The 17,918-nt window shown below is 41.3% G+C and overlaps 1 protein-coding gene across 3 annotated transcripts in view; it reads left to right on the top strand.

Moving 5' to 3' along the window:
- The window catches only part of LOC149189534 (putative pectate lyase 4), a 215,617-nt gene that overhangs the window by 104,075 nt on the left and 93,624 nt on the right, over positions 1-17,918 (top strand). For all 3 annotated transcript variants that reach the window (XM_089411829.1, XM_089411830.1, XM_089411831.1), the window contains exons 3-4: positions 16,547-16,757; positions 16,990-17,058. In XM_089411829.1, the coding sequence (XP_089267955.1) occupies positions 16,547-16,757; positions 16,990-17,058 (280 nt within the window). The remainder of the gene's footprint in view (positions 1-16,546; positions 16,758-16,989; positions 17,059-17,918) is intronic.

Genomic DNA, 17,918 nt, shown 5'->3' with positions numbered 1-17,918 from the left:
TACTTTGGACAAATGTCTCCTAGTCCTCAGTGACTGCATTCAGGGCAGTCCTGACCATGAACTCAAGATCTAGTGTAGACCCCACGAAAGTCAACTGGTTGCGAATCCATTGCAACCTGAGAAGGGATCTATCTCCTCTCCTTTCTGCATCTGGTATTGTCTTAACTAATTTTCTAATAGCATCTTCCATTGCATGGAAGACCTTGGTACAAGTTGGTCAGGGTCTCCCACATCTCCCTTGCTGTTTCCTTCTCAGCAATGTGTGGTACTACATGATCTTTGACCCTGTCTAGGATCATGCACGTGGCCTTAGCCTAGGCCTCCTCGTACTTCTTCAACGAATCAGTGTTGACCGGTTCAACAACTACCTTCAAGGCATACTCCTTGATGCGATGTTTGTCTAGGATTGCTAGGATCCTGGCCTTCCAGATGACAAAATTGGATGCTCCGTCGAATCTGTCTTGATCCCTCGATCCATTCATTGCCATCTCTGCTAAAAAATAAATTGGTTCTCTTCTCCCTCTCCTGTCGTCAATCTAGCAGGGATTGGATCTGGATTCCTTGGGCGCAAGAAACCCTCTAAGGAACAAGCTCCTCTCTAGACTCTCTCTGAGTCCTGATTTCCCTCTCGGAAATCCTCTGGCCAACTGTTGAATCACTTCCTCTCCAATCTTGCTTTGGCTAGAAATCTGTCAAGGCAGTGACTCCCTCTACCTCGGCTTTGTTTCCATAGACATTGTTCTGCACCAACAGAAACAACGTCCCACTAGCTCCTCAAATTGGAATCTACTCTGCTCCCTTAGCCCCGACAACCGAAGAATCTGAGCCCCTCTGGCTTTGCGCAATCACTGCTTGAACTGGATCAGCTCCTCTTGGCCACTGCGTCAATCCTTCCTCGCTCATGTGGCACTGCGTGAGCTTGATCTGTCCCCTCTTCTGCTTTTGCGCTAGCCTAGATAGATGATGCAGCTACTGCGTCACCTTCCCCTGGCTCAGAGTGCTAACGCGGGCATTGCATGAGCCTCTACGTTACCTTTTTTGCACTGCGTCGCTCCTCCTTTTGCGTCTCTGACTCTGGAAAAATGTTGTCTCTTGGGACAACTGCTTTTTTGCAACAAATTCTCTGGATTTCTTGGCTGGTGTCTTCATTCTCCTATGATCTACAATGCTCTGATACCATGTGAGAATTTATGAATCTACACATCAGAAATCCTATTGCAATCATTGGTTTATCATCTCCTACTTGTTCTTTACATTCAACAAGCTATTTAAATATTTAAACAGCGATGAAAAACACCATTGCAGCCTACACATACATACAAATCATGAATTGAAATAAACTGAGACAATCACACAAGGGACACCGTTATTTTTGGACAATCGTCCCTGGAAAAACCCAATTCGGGAAAACCAATTTGTATTATTAAGCAGATTTCTGAATACAACTAGGGTGCCAATTCTGGCTCACCCAACAGAGAATAAACCTGGCAGAAGTACCTCTATCCAGAGATAGATATTTTGTTAGGGTCCCACCCTAACCCCCTTATTTATGTAATGCGATCACGTCATAGTCAAGAGTCAATAAAGCCCATATTAATAATTGTAAGTGGTTAATCCGCAATTAATGACGGAACCACAGTTAGTTGCAAATGGGTCGTAGTATTAGATAGATGGTATTAATAAAACCCACAGTATTGGCCTGTGGTATTGCATGTATGAGTCATATATAAAGGATAGAGACTCCCTGCGAGGAGCATCATGTCTTATTTTGTAATCGAGCTGTGCTCTATTGGAGGTTGCCCCCTCAAAGAGGCAAGTGAACATTACTCTCTGAATAATAAAATCATTGTTATTCTGTGTTCTGAGTATCTTTTCTTTGCATATTCTGTATTTGGGTATCATTTTGCAGGTTAAGAGCATAACAAGTGGTATCAGAGCACTTTCCAGGGCCGGTGGGATCTCCATTTCTTAGCAAATTTTTTTTTGGCTAGAGACGGGATCTGTCGTTGAGCGCATAAACCTGCGGATTTGGGGAGGCATGCACGCAGGAAATACAAGAGGTGGTCACGTCTGTTGGACTCCCTTGTAACCCCTGTGGGTACCCCTTCGAGTAGTAGCGCATTAGACAGAACCGTGCACGCACTGTCTTCCACGTACCCTCTGGGTATATCGGAAGCCCCCTAGGCTCCCTTGAAACCTAGCCATAGATAAACCGTCGGCCGTCTTGCGGCTACAGTACACCGAGAACAGCACTCGGAGAGATTACTCGCCCGTACGATAGGGTAGTCGGGTTGTACGGCTAAGGGTACGGTCGATCCTCCTTAGTTAGAGCCTTGAAACATTGGGCCGAGTACTACTGCCAGACCCTTATGTATATTGCGATCTGTAGCACTTGACACTCCTCAAGATCATAGTTCCCTTTTCTATCGGGGGATCACACATCATTTCTTCCAGATCCACTTGTGCAAAGGGGTGCAGCAGCAGCAAACATCAGTCCTGCAGTCTCGAGTTCGCAGATCAGCCATTCTGATCTATTAGATCCATCATATCCGCAGAAGTAGTCTGTTCCGCCGCCCAGAGTTATCAGATTCGCGATTCAGATCTCTCAGATCCACCAGATCGGAGTCGTTGTGAAGGGTTCCTATACCGGGGTATAATTTTCGCAGGACTTTTGGCCGCATTGACATTTTGAGGATTTGGCCACTGCAGTATTGATAAGGAAGGAGTAAAACTCCGTTAGGAGTTTTCAGAAAAGAAAAAGAAAAAAAAAGAAAAAAAAGAAAAAAAAAGTTTGAGATCTTTCGGGGCGCTTATTGGTGATCTAGCCCATCAGAATCAGGACGACGAGCTGAGCACGGTGGTACCATTCACTTCTTAGTGAAATTTTTTTTAGGCGGTCCCAATTTAAAAAAAAAAATCAGGTTGGTGTATGGTAGAAACTAGAGCTCAAGCGATGGCCAATGAAAGGATGGACAAACTTGAAGAATCAGTGCAAAACCTCCACATTCAGCTTACCGGACTATGTAGCATGGTCGAGAAAATAGTCCCGAAGGGCAAGGAGCAAGCCCATGAGGAGGCGTATAATGGCAATGAACACAATGAGGGTGAGTCTAGCCACTCTCCTCACGTCTGGCACACCCACCAACAACCCAGTCAGCGACCTCCCAAGTTGGATATGCATAAATTTGACGGTTCTCACCCGTTGGCATGGATAGCACAAATGGAGCAGTATTTCAAACTGAATCACATTTTCGATGATGAGACTCAACTTATGTTGGGGAGCATGTACTTGGACAATGAAAGGTGGCAATGGTGGGAATGGCATCAATGTTGCACTGGACCTTTTAGGACTTGGACCAAATTCACCAAAGCTCTTCAAGACCGCTTTGACCAGGAATCATCTTTTTTGGGTCGTCTTACTAAGCTCCGACAGACTGGTACAGTGGATGAATATATTACAACTTTTGAAGCCTTAGCCTTCCGCACTTGGGGTCTCCCAGATGTGTTCTACACGGAATGTTTTATCAGCGGTCTTAAAGAAGCTATCAAAGCCCAAGTCCTACTGCACCACTCTCCCACATGGACGGAGGCTTGCAAGGTAGCTCGTAACGTGGAACGTGCATTAGCAGCCCAATACAGTCGCCCAAATTTCTCCGCTAAAGGTCGCCCCCCACAGGCTCACAACACGACTCAAACACTTAAGGTCCAAAAGGTGTCACCTGTGGAAATGGCCGAAAGAAGAAAGCAAGGCCTATGTTACTACTGTGATGAAAAATACTCCCCAGGTCATAAATGCAAGGAGCCCAAATTTTTTCAAATTGATGCCACTGACTACAGCTCAACAGAGGAAGATCCACCACTGGAGGAACATGAGCCGCTAGAAGAAGACAACCAAAAGGACAATGTATCTGACGAACCAGTTATTTCGTTGCATGCTTTGGCAGGGATTTCTTCCCCTCAAACTCTCAAAATCAGAGGTTTTATTAAACATCGCCCAGTAGTAGTCTTGATTGATAGTGGAAGTACACATAATTTCATCCATCAAAAAGTCGCAGAAGCAGTGCATTGTTTTGTACGAGCAGTTTCTAACTTCCAAGTTCAAATTGCGGATGGAGGCACAATGAAATGTGAAGGCCGCTGTGAAAATGTCAAACTTCAAATGGGGGATTATCAGTTGAAAACCCACATGTTTGCCATACACATGGGGGGTTGCGACATTATCCTTGGCGCTGAATGGCTCTGCACTCTTGGGACAATCACAATGGATTTCCAGGAGTTATATATGAGTTTTAAGCAGAACAACTACACACATACCCTCCGTGGACTCCAGGCGGGAGCCCCCTCTATCATCAGCTCGCATAGGATGGAAAAATTGTTAAAAAAGGGCAATCATGGAGTTGTAGCTCAATTTAATGCCATCCAGGTAGTCGAAACCAAGCCTCTGCCAATTCATCCCGAGATGCAACAGATTTTAAATAACCATCTGCCGGTCTTTGACAAGCCTCATGAGCTTCCACCCTCGCGAGGGGAGCATGATCATAGCATCACCTTGGTTCCAGGGGCCCAACCCCCAAATGTGCGCCCATACAGATATCCGTTCACCCAAAAGAATGAAATAGAAAAAATCATCAAGGAACTTTTGGAAGCAGGTGTCATTCGTCCCTGCATTAGTCCTTATTCATCCCCAGCGGTCATCGTGCTCAAGAAAGATGGGGAGTGGCGGATGTGTCCCGACTTCAGGGCCCTCAATAAGTTGACAGTCAAAGATAAATTTCCCATCCCGGTGGTTGATGATTTGCTGGATGAACTCAATGGGGCTCAATTCTTCACTAAGCTGGATCTTCGCTCAGGCTACCACCAAATTCGCATGAAGGAAGTCGACATTCCCAAGACTGCTTTTAGAACTCATGAAGGCCATTATGAATTCCTGGTCATGCCATTTGGTCTTTGTAATGCCCCCTCTACTTTTCAGAGCCTTATGAACCACATTCTCAAACCATATCTCAGGAAATTTGTCCTTGTCTTCTTCGATGACATCCTCATCTATAGTTGCACTTGGGCCGCACATCTTCAGCATGTAGATCTACTCTTGCAACTGCTCCGCAAGCATAAATTATTTGTCAAGAGGTCCAAGTGTTCGTTTGGCATGGCAGAAGTAGAGTATTTGGGCCACATTGTGGGGCGTGAAGGTGTCAAGTTGGACCCCAAAAAGATCCAGGCAATGTAGGAATGGCCTCAACCTAAGACCTTGAAGAGCTTGAGAGGATTTTTGGGTCTCACAGGCTATTATCATAAATTTGTCCGCAACTATGGTCGCATAGCAAAGCCCCTCACCCAACTCCTAAAGAAAAATTCATTCTTCTGGAATGAGGAAGCACAACAGGCCTTTACAGCTCTAAAAAATGCCATGTGTTCCACTCCAGTATTAGCACTACCTGACTTCACCAAATCTTTTGTCATTGAATGTGATGCTTCGGGTACAGGTATTGGGGCGGTCTTAATGCAAGAAGGGCGACCGTTGGCCTTCATAAGCCAACAACTAAGTGGGAGGAATCTGGGCCAATCTACCTACGAGAAGGAAATGATGGCCATCTTACATGCAGTCGAGACCTGGCGACCTTACTTATTGGGGCGACGTTTCCAAATCCGCACAGATCATCACAGTTTTAAATATTTTTTGGAGCAACGCCTATCCTCCCCACAACAAAATAAATGGCTCGCCAAAATGTTGGGATATGATTATGAGATCATTTACAAGAAAGGGAAAGACAATAGTGTAGTAGATGCATTATCTCGCCAATTTGAGGAGGAAAGTACTCTGCTAGCAATTTCTCTCCCCATTCCAGAATGGATTGAAGAGGCTCGCAGGGAATGGTTTTCACACCCCGGGCTCTCCCAACTCATTTCTCAATTGCAGGTAGATCCAAATTCCACCAAGGGCTACTCGTGGCAGGATGATATTCTTCGCTACAAGGACAGAGTCGTAATATCACCAACATCCACCCTCAAAAGTCGCATTTTGGCAGAATTGCACTTATCTCCCATTGCAGGACATTCGGGCTTTCAGAAGACGTATGCTCGCACCAGAAGATCATTTTTTTGGACAGGCATGAAAAAGGACATCCTTACTTTCGTAGCAGAATGCGATGTTTGTCAACGCCACAAAGGGGAAACCGTCAACACACCAGGCACATTACAACCATTGCCCATTCCGGCATCAATCTGGACGGAGGTTTCTATGGATTTCATTACCGGTCTTCCAAAGTCAGGACACAAGTCAGTCATCATGGTGGTTGTGGACTGACTGTCGAAGTATGCTCATTTCTGTGCCCTACCCCACCCGTTTACACCAACTTTGGTCGCTCAATCTTTCATGGATCAGATCTTCAAATTGCATGGCATGCCCACTTCTATTGTGTCCGACCGCGACCCGATCTTCACCAGTAATTTTTGGCAGGAACTCTTTAGGATACAAGGCACTCAACTAAAACTCAGTACTTCCTATCATCCGCAAACAGATGGTCAAACCGAAGCCGTCAACAAATGTCTAGAAACCTACCTTAGGTGTTTCACTTCAGAAAAGCAACACCTTTGGGTACAGTGGTTACCTCTGGCTGAATGGTGGTATAACACCAACTATCATGCCACCACCAAAATGACTCCCTATGAAGCAGTATATGGTCAACTCCCGCCTTCACCTACTTCGTATCTCAAGGGGTGCTCAAAAGTACAAGCAGTGGATCAACTCCTACAACACCGCGCAACCATGCTCGCCCATCTTCGAGAGAATCTTCATCAAGCTCAGAACCGCATGAAGCAACAGGTAGACCAGCATCGCTCAGAGCGCCAATTTCAAGAAGGGGATCAGGTCTTTTTACGGCTACAACCATATAAGCAAACATCACTCAAAGACAAGGGGTGTCAAAAACTATCTCCCAAATTCTACGGACCATATCAAGTACTTCAGCGCATTGGAGAAGTGGCTTACAAGTTGGCCTTGCCACCTACTGCAAAAATCCATCCAGTTTTCCATGTCTCATGCCTCAAGAAAGTGATTGGGAATAATTGCAGAATTCAGACCAGTCTACCTGAATTGGATGAAGAAGGGTCCATCTGGCTTCAACCCGAACAGGTCCTAGACACACGAGACAAGCAATTGCGCGGCCGCATGATTAAGGAAGTCCTCGTCAAATGGAAAGACACCTCTCTGGAAGATGCAACTTGGGAACCAGCCACTATTCTTCAGCAGTTTCCGCAGCTTCAGCCTTGAGGACAAGGCTAGTCTTAAGGGGAGGGCATGTTAGGGTCCCACCCTAACCCCCTTATTTATGTAATGGGATCACGTCATAGTCAAGAGTCAATAAAGCCCATATTAATAATTGTAAGTGGTTAATCCGCAATTAATGACGGAACCACAGTTAGTTGCAAATGGGCCGTAGTATTAGATAGATGGTATTAATAAAACCCACGGTATTGGCCCGTGGTATTGCATGTATAAGTCATATATAAAGGATAGAGACTCCCTGCGAGGAGCATCGTGTCTTATTTTGTAATCGAGCTCTGCTCTATTGGAGGTTGCCCCCTCGAAGAGGCAAGTGAACATTACTCTCTGAATAATAAAATCATTGTTATTCTGTGTTCTGGGTATCTTTTCTTTGCATATTTTGTATTTGGGTATCATTTTGCAGGTTAAGAGCATAACATATTTTGACAATTCCAACAACTAGATGATCAAACCCCACAGATGACAACTGCTGTTCCCAGTGCTGGGCAGTGATGGCTGCTCCAAGCTTTGCGCTGGAACTGCGTCACCCTCCCAGTGAGCCTCTCTTGCTCAGAAGTCGATAAGCTGAACTGTTGCTCTCTCTGCCCCACAGAAAACCTCAACATTGCCTCAAAGGGACTACGTTGGCCCCTCTAGCTTCTGTGTCACCCTCTCTAGCGTTGCGTTGTCTCTCCTGCTGTTGCTCTGCCTCTCTGCTATGTATTCTCGGCCTTGGACTGAAGTCCCTTTGCGGAACTACCCCTCTCTCACTGCAACTCAGACCACTAGCTCGATTTTCTCAGCAAACCACGCCCCAGAAAAATCGAACTCTTTGATCTCTTGGTGTATCTCCAACTGACCCTCAAGCCTCCTCTTATACTTTTCCTGTTGATGAATCAACGACCATGATCTAATCTCTAATCAACGGCTAAGATTAAAATAGACTTGATCCTCGTCACTTAAAAACTTTTGACCCATATTTTTATTAATACACATTAATATTTTTAGTTTCCTAAGTTTAGACTTAGGAACCCATTAAAAATGTTAATTATTTCTCCAAACGGTTTATGGGTTCTTGAGATCTTACATGTTCTAGCCCCTCCACCAAATTTCGGGGCTAGAGCACATCCTATGCTACCCAAAATCAACATTGTCTAGAGGTGCATGAGATTTCATGGCGCAATCCTCATCATCGTCTTCCTTGTCAGCTTTCGCTGGAGCAACCTTTGAGTCAGAATCTTCTTCCTTGCCCTTCTTCTGAGGGTACCGAGTGGTGAAATGTCCCAGTTCCCCACATCTGAAGCATCTGACTTTGGTTGTCTTTCATTTTCCTCTTTTGTTGCCCTTGTTGTCCCACTGTTGTGAGAGCTCCATATTCCTCTTCCTCCTTCTCGACTTTGATTCCTTTGCCGCTACTTTCCGCCTTGGTTGATCGCCTAATCTCTTCCTGTCGAAGAGCTGCCCACATCTCCTCCCAACTGGGGAGAGAAGCCCTGCCCAAGATGCTCTGGACAAAGGTCTCTCAGTCTTCAGTGACTGCATTCAGGGCAATCCTGACCATGAACTCAGGATCTAGTGTAGACCCCACAGAAGTCAGCTGGTCTCAAATCCCTTGCAACCTGAGAAGGAAGGGATCGATTTCTTCTCCCTTCTGCATTTGATACTGTCTCAGCTGGTTCTCAAGCAACATCTTCCATTGAACGGAAGTTCCCTCATACAAAGTGGTCAAGGCCTCCCACATCTCCCTTGCTGTGTCCTTTTCAGCAATATGTGGGACCACGTGATCCTTGACCCCATCCAAGATCATGCACTTCCCCTTTGCTTGAGCCTCCTCGTATTTCTTAAGAGGATCAGCATCGACAAGAATAACAACCACCTTCGAGGCATAATCCTTGATGTGATTCTTGTCCAAGACTGCCAGGATCTTGGCCTTCCAGATGACAAAGTTGGATGCTCCATCCAATCTGTCTTGATCCCTTAGTCCATTAACTGCCATCTTTGCTCAAATGAGTATCAAACAGGTTCTCTTCTCCCTCTCTCGCTGCTGCCCCAGCAAGACTCAGATTTGGATTTCTTTGGCACTAAAAATCCTCTAAGGAACAAGTTCCTTCTAGACTCCCTCTCAGTCTTGATTTCCTTCACGAAAATCCTTCCGCCAAATAATGTTGAATCACCCCTTCCCGATCCTCCTTTGCTGCTACTCAACAACCCGGATCTAGATTTCTTTGGCAAGAAATCTGTTAAGGTAGTGATTGCCTCTACCTCGATTTCGTCTCCACAGACACTATTCTACAACAACAACAACAACGTCCCACAAGCACCTCAGATCAAATCTGCACTACTCCTTCTGCCCTAGCAACTGAAGAATCTGAGCTCCTCCGGCACTGCGCAGTCACTGCATTAGCTAGATTAGCTCCTCCTGGCCATTGCGTCACTCCTTCCTAGTCCAGAAAGATGACGTGGCTTTGCGTGAGCTTGATCTGCCCCTCTCTGCTTTTGTGCTGGCCCAGAAAGTTGACGCAATCATTGCATGGGCTCTTCCTAGCTACTGCATCACCCTCTCCTGGCTTGGAATACTGACGCAGGCACTGCGTGAGCCTCTGCGTCACCTTTTCTGCATTGCATCACCCTTCCTGTGCGTTCTTTGGCTTTGGAACAACGCTGTTACTCGGGACAACCGCCTCTTTGCAGTGGATTTGTTGGATCTCCCGGCTGATGGCTTCAGTATCCTATGATCTGCAATGCTCTGATACCATGTGAAAATTTCTGAATCTTTACAAACATAAATCCTATTGCAGTCATTGGTTTAACATCTCCTACTTGTCATATCATTTAACAACTTATTTAATTACATAAACAATGATGAAAAACACTACTGCAGACTACATTGACATACAGATGATAAATTGAAACAATAGATGAGACAAACACACAAGGGACATTGTTAGACAACACGTCACAACAACTCAGATCACTTGTTCGATTTTCTCAGCAAACCACGACGCAGAAAAATTGAATTGATTGATCAACTTGGTGTATCTCCAACTGGCTCTCAAGCCTCCTCTATTACTTTTACTGTTGATGTATCAATGGCCGAGATTAAGTCCCTAATCAATGACTAAGATTAAAAAAGACTTGATCCTCGTCTCTTAGAAGCTTCTCACCCATATTTTTACTAATACCCATTAATAATTTTATTTTCCTAAGTTTAGACTTAGGAACCCCATTAAAAATATTAATTATTTTAATAAAACACAAACCAGGTGGAATTTCACCAAACGATTTTTGGGTCTTGAAAATCTCATGTATTCTAGCCCCTCCACAAAATTTCGGAGCTAGAGCACATCCGATGCTACCCAAAATCAACATTAAAAATATCCCACATTTTAAACTCCTAAAGCACCAATACAAACCTCTCCTTTCATGGGCTAAACTTTTCAGCCCCACTCAGTTTGTCTTCCACCCTCAAATCTGTTGCCATTGACCTCAACAACCCAACACACAAAAAAAACTCATATCTGTCCAAAGGTAAACACAACTCCCTCTCAACCACAATTCCCTATTTAGTTTGATGTTATGCTTGTTGTTTAGTCACTTTTCTTAATAGATCTTCTGACTCAACTTTGATACCATGTAGAAAATTTGATTCTAGGCCCAACCCGGTTTCAAGTTTTGTGAAATCACATCATGCCCAACCCACATGTTTTATGCTGTTGTCATAAACACGAATATTTTTCAAACAAGAAACACATGAACCTACTCTACTTTTCACATTTTCTTTTGCTGAGACAAATACAAGCAACCCACATATTTGACATGAGATTTTTAGTCTAATGACCTTGGTGTTGAGAAATCAATATGCTAGTAGATTAGAGTAGATTTCTCTTAACTTGATAATTACTTGTGAATGTTTGTTGTGTTTTATTTTTTTTATTATGTTCTCTTCATCAATCAATTACCAAAATATACAAAATATGAAGATCAAAATAGACAAAGAACACAAAGATGCAGGCTCGAAGATGGGGCAAAACCCCACTAGGGGGGCACCCAAACAAATCCTCTTCTTATAGAATCAGATCAAAGTAAGATATCCAAGACCGAAGACAAAGGCCAAGACTACCACAATGATCCCAAGTCATCCCTCCTCAGTCCTCCTCAAGATGTCAAAGTCAACTCAAAAGTCAACACTGGTCAAATCACAGAATTTGAACCTGCAGTTTGGACCTGCAATTTCACAAAGTAACCCTAGAACCTTTGCACGTGTGAGTGGAAATAGGGCACAAAACAGAAACTTCTCTCTCCTTTGACTTTGCTCTCTCTCTCTCTCTCTCTTTCTCTTTTGACATTGGCTATTTTTCTTCTTCTTCTTGCACAAATTTTGATGTGAATGAGTGATTGGTCTCCAAAGTGGTCGAGTTGCTCTCTATGTATACACATCCAGGAGGTTGAATAGCTGCCTCTTCTAGGCCGACTTGTCCAGGCGGGCCAACTTGGTCCGTAGAGGAATTTTGACTCTTTTTGACTAAAAAATAATCTCTTTTTTTACAAGAAGACCAAATGGGACTTTGTCTAAAAATAAATTTTCTTTTTTGACTCAATAAACGCTATAAGCATGAAGAACATGCTTTGACTAGAAATAATAATAATGATCATAATAAATGAATATAATAATTTTACCAATAGTACATTTGAATTTCATTATGAAGACTGACACTAGTGACATTTTCAACACCTGGAAAAGCCTCGAAGGGAAAACCAGTGTGACAGAGAGATTATTATTTCTTATCAGAGAAATTTACAACATTAAATAACAACATTAATTTTTTCTTATCTTGCTTGAAATTCGTGCACCAAATTTTCTTGGGACTGACTGCCTTGATCTCTGTGCTCTTCATTCTCATAAATTCATGCCAATGAACTCTTTGTTAGTCCCTCAGAATCTGTGCACAGCTCCCTCAGAAATCACACTCAGGCAACCTTGAAAATCATGCCCAGCTCACTCAGAAATTTGTGTTGGATGTCTCGAAATTCGTGTAGCACTATCCCTCAAATTCTGTGCCTGTCAGACGACAATAAATGCAGCCCAGACCCTTGAATCACATGCTAGTTCTGACAACAATAAATGCTTGTCTGTACCCTCGATTTCTGTTCCTATTCTCTGCAATAAAAGTGACCCAAACTGCCTCAATTTCAGTGCTCTGACTTTAGCAATAAATGTGCTAACCCTCTCCTTGAATTTTATGCCTATTCTCTGCCTTGGAATTTGTGCCTGTTCAATTGTACTATGTTGTCCTCTTACTGTGCTTTGTCTTTCTCCTACTGTGATAGCTTTCTCAACGCCCTTTTTTCCTCTTCTCCAAATCTCATGAAGAAGTGTTCAAAATTCAAATGGTGCCATTTCCCCATTTGCTTTTCCCTTTTCTTCTCTCATAATGAAGAAAGACCTAAACCTAAGATCCAATGGCTGAGATTAGATCTTAGCCAGTGAGATGAAGGGTGGGGATTTAATCCCTTTTTGGCCCTTAAGTCACGTTATTCCCCAAGTCCCTTTTCATCAATTAATCAAAAAATCACTTTATGACTTTGTGTCTTATAAAGTCACTTTATGACTTTGTCTTATAAAGTCACTTTAACTTTATTTCTCATAAAGTTAAGTGAAGGGGGGTCATGTTAGGACACCAAACTGCCTCAATTTCAGCTCTCTGACTTTAGCAATAAATGTGCTAACCCTCTCCTTGAATTTTATGCCTATTCTCTGCCTTGGAATTTGTGCCTGTTCAATTGTACTATGTTGTCCTCCTACTGTGCTTTGTGTTTCTCCTACTGTGATAGCTTTCTCAACGTCCTTTTTTCCTCTTCTCCAAATCTCATGAAGAAAGTGTTCAAAATTCAAATGGTGCCATTTCCCCGTTTGCTTTTCCCTTTTCTTCTCTCATAATGAAGAGAGACCTAAACCTAAGATCCAATGGCTGAGATTAGATCTTAGCCATTGAGATCAAGGGTGGGGATTTAATCCCTTTTTGGCCCTTAAGTCACTTTATTCCCTAAGTCCCCTTTTCATCATTTAATCGAAAAATCACTTTATGACTTTGTGTCTTATAAAGTCACTTTATCTTTATTTCTCATAAAGTTGAGTGAAGGGGGGTCTTGTTAGGACACTTTTTCCTAGGCTAGACACCAAGCCTTAGGAACACTTGTCCTTGGTACACTTTTTCTAACACACTTGAGGTATAAAAACCTGCAATCACTTGTCAAGTCTAAAAAGCACTCGCAAACCATCGATGTTGAGTTATTGACCGACCAACTAGTTCATCCCATAATGTATTTTATGAACCAGCTCTAATAAGTGTTGCAAATAGATTTTGGATAAATATATTTTGGGTGCTAACGCTCGACAATTGTTCCATCTGTTATATGGACAATTTAGAGGGCTTATTAGAGAATTAAGTTGCCTAGATACAGATATTGATTAGCATTTGAACATGGCATGTGCTTGTCCATAGCTATATTGTAGTTGGGGAAATAATAAATTTACCATATCATGTGTATATTGTGTGACCAAGGGTGGGATATTTGGCTTTTAAAGAAGAAAAATGACTTAGTACTGCTGGTCATATGAGATAAAGGTTGACAGAGTGTGTTCTACAGTTTGAAGTAAAATAGTTTTATTCTTCGTAGGTAGGTTTCCATAGTTCGTAGCGATTGTCGATAGTGCTTTTGGAGTGTGGCTGTGTATTCAAGATTCAGAAAATGTCCAATGTTTCGGGTGGACACTCCACCCATCATCAGGGACCAAAAAGAAGCAAATTGATAGGAAAAGAATGTGAGGGTCTATTTAAAGAGAGAAAGCCGGCACTAATGGTCAAATGACCGTTTCTACAGGAAAATGAAATAATAATTTACAAAGGAACATTAAGAATGATTGAAAATAAATGTGAAAAAGAATTAATGAAAATAAAAATAAAGGAGTTTTATGGAATAAGCAAGAAATTACAAATATCACAACAGGGGGGGGAGGGTTAATGTTGTTAATTTGGCAGCTCAGGGACAAATTCCCTCCTTTGGACAACCTTCCTCATCAAGAAAGATCCCTCCTAGCCCTTGGAAGAATTTAATTTGGTCAAGGAAAAATTTAATTTTTAAGGTGAAACCCACATGTGCACAAAAGTACAAGTCGGCTTGGGCAAGTTAATTCGACCTCCTAAGATGCATATAAATACACCACATGTCACATCACTTTGGAGCATCATCACAACATCACATCTTCTCTCTCTTCTCTTGATTGGTTCATACAGGTCTGCAATTGGAGGTCCGAGCTCACACGTGTGAAGGGAAGGAGGCTAATTCTGATTTTTGCATTGACTTTTCTGTTTGGGACAGTTTGACCAGCTGTTGACCAATTTTGACTTGGTTTGACTTGGAAAAATCTGATTTTTGGAGGCCGAATTGACTGGTGAAGGAACCAAACTTTTCTGGGCAGGTTGACTTGGGTTGACCGCAGGCATATTGACTGAAGTTTGACTACAGAATTCTGAAGTTTGACCACAGACTTTCTCTCTCCTTTGACTGAGCTTTTTGGGACTGTTTTGATTGAGGTTTGACCAGCAAAGAAGGCCAAGTTGTTTGACTGTGACCGAGCTCTTTTGGAGGACTGTTGACCATTGACTTTTGGACTGGTTAGAGCATCATTTGCTGTTGTTGACTTTGACAGAATTTGCAGATTTGATTTGTTGACCAGATTTGACTTTTGGGCTCATCTCTTGGATATTGGTTAGTGGATTGTTGGATAAGTCAAAGATTTGATTTTGACTCTTTTGTTGATGAATTGGAACATAGTATCTTTCTATTGAACAATTGATGACAATCTAATAGAAGAAGATTTGAAAGGGATTTCCCCCTTGTGGGGTTTTTCCTTGATCTTTGATCAAATCTTGTGTCTCTTGTTATTGCTCTTTGCTGTCTTCTATTGTGCATTGCATTTACTGTTCTATCTACAATCTTATTGTTATTGGAAGATTGAATTTATTGGATAATTGATTGCTAATTGAAGGAGAATTGGAAAAGTAATTGTGCTAAGCATAGAACACTGGAAAAATTAACAAATGTTTGAAAGTACAACAATAGAATTATTAAAATTAATAGGTTATCTTTAGAGAAATTTTGAATAATTAGTTTATGAATAGTTATAATTATAATAATATTACTTTAATATAACATTATTATTATAAAAGCCTGAGGGTTAGCTCAATTTGTTGAGTCCCCATAATTAAGCATCTCTGCTATTGAGAAGTCACAGGTTCAATTCTCTCAACACTCTCAGGGTTAGGCTCCATGTTTGAGCTGGCGGGAAGTGATCCCTTCTGGTGGATTTGCCTGGAACAATATTCCGTGGATGTAGCGAGTCATCGATCTCCGGGGACCATGAACCATATATATATATATAAGTAAATTTACACTATAATAATATTATTATTTTAAATATAATATTAATATTATGAGGGTATTAAATAAAATTAAAGATTATTAGGGATTGAAAAGATTAAAACCACAGAGATCCAAGAAGAGAGATAAAAATTATAAACATGTGATAAAAGAAACAAAGAAATAAGAATTGAAGACAATGGATGTCTTAATGTGAACAAGAAATTACAGAATTAAGGATTCACTGGATCGAATAAGAATGAAATAGATTAAGAATTCGAAGAAGAAAAGGAATAGATTAAGATAATGAGATTAATAAAGGAATTATTAAATGATTAACTAAGGAAAAAACTTATGGTAATATTATATTAAATTTAATTAATATGATTTAAAAAAACATAATTAGGGTTTTGAAAAATAAAGGAAAGGAGGAAGAAAGACAGGAAGCAATAGGACACTCCCAAAAAGGAAAGGAAGAGGAACCAAAAGGCTGATGAGAAGTGGTTGGGGGGCTACTTTTGTGGTCATTTGTTGGACATTAATAAAATTATTTTATTATTTTATCTTATTTTATTTTCCCTTGATCTAATAGTAAGCTGGGAATCAAATACTCTCTCTTTTATCTCTAGTTTCGTAGGTATTGGAGGAAAACTAGAGATTAAGGGAAAAAGATCAAAAACTTAAATCAACTGCATTAGATATATGGTGGTTAGGTTCTAAAATTTAATTGTGGTTGAATGCACATTTGTTTAAAAGTTCAACGTTTTAAAGTCTACCTTTTGAATGATGAATAAATGCTTCATAAAATTTCTTCTACCAAAACGAACAAGGCAATATAATTATATCATCTTCTGGCTTCAGGTGTCACTTTTTTAACCATGACAAGACGATGCTTATTGGAGCAGACCCTAGTAATGTTGGTGACAGGCGTATGAAGGTGACTATACATCACTGCTTTTTTGATGGAACAACTCAGCGCCACCCTCGAGTTAGGTTTGGAAAAGTCCATCTTTACAACAACTACACCAGAAATTGGGGGATTTATGCTGTTTGTGCAAGTGTAGAATCGCAGGTTGTGACTTTCCTCATCTTTTGAAAATGACTTTCCTCATATTTTGAAAATGATTGGCCTAAAATTTGTCTATGATTAGCTCCGAATATTCTATCTCGTGCAATTTATTGAGTTGTGATCAGAATCTTCTTTTATATTTGAAATTTGTTTTAATTTATTTACAGTTCCTCATTTATCAACAGTCTGTATGCATTAAAGTTAATCATATCTTTTGTGGCTCTTTTTATTGTAGATTTTATCTCAGTGCAATATATACGAGGCAGGGAATAAGAAAGTCGCTTTTAAGTACTTGACAGAGAAGGTATGTTTGGTTGATCTTTCACATTGTAACCTATATGTGACCTAATTGTAGTTTAGGTTTAGAAGTTTTGTCCAAGTAGAATGCAACTAAAATCTATGTTCATATGTTTAATTCCCATTTGAGCAGATACATTGTTTGAGAGCACAATTACTTCAGCAGGGATATTTTGGATGTTACAGATCTGTCTTCCATTCCCACAACCACAATACACCTTGGGATGAGATAAAATAATTATTCACTGTGACCTAGAGGTAGTCTAGGCTAAGCAATGATTGACTGGTATACTGAAAACCCTCAGATATTAACCATAGACAGTCCCCACACTGAACTTCACAGGTGGGTGCAACCACTGTTTGGCACCATTTGTTGTTTATCAGTTGATGCCCCTTGGGACTAGCACTCTAATTGTTGGCTTCACCCAACTTATGACGTACTGTAGGTAGTATAACCGATTAAAGCAAGAATTATCATGATAGATACCACCTCCATCTAATGGGAGGAGGCTTGTCTCTATCCAACAAGAGACTATGCCATCCATTGGGAGATAATGATGATAAAATATCATTCTCTCTCTAAGAGGAGACCACATGTTTCCCCATTCAAGTAGAGAACAGGAGACATTTCCAGAATATTTATCAAACCATTGCTTCAAAGGCTGATGCTAAGGGTTATGCATGAAATTCCATCTTCATTGTAAATGCATATTTGAAATCCAATTCACAGTAAATAAATCCAATGGCCCTTATTTATTATTAAAAATTGATCAAAAATCCTAAAATTGAGATTCACTAGCAGTTTTCATTTAAGAAGAATTGTCACTAAGTAGTTTTCTAACAAGGACAATTACCTCCATATTTGAG

Source organism: Pinus tabuliformis, chromosome 3_1, assembly GCF_031772625.1.
Source record: "Pinus tabuliformis cultivar Carrire ecotype Pingquan chromosome 3_1, CPIR1, whole genome shotgun sequence".
In the NCBI taxonomy this organism is placed as follows: domain Eukaryota; kingdom Viridiplantae; phylum Streptophyta; class Pinopsida; order Pinales; family Pinaceae; genus Pinus; species Pinus tabuliformis.
Note: the sequence above shows the minus strand (reverse complement) of the source record. Positions and strands in the feature narration are given on the sequence as shown.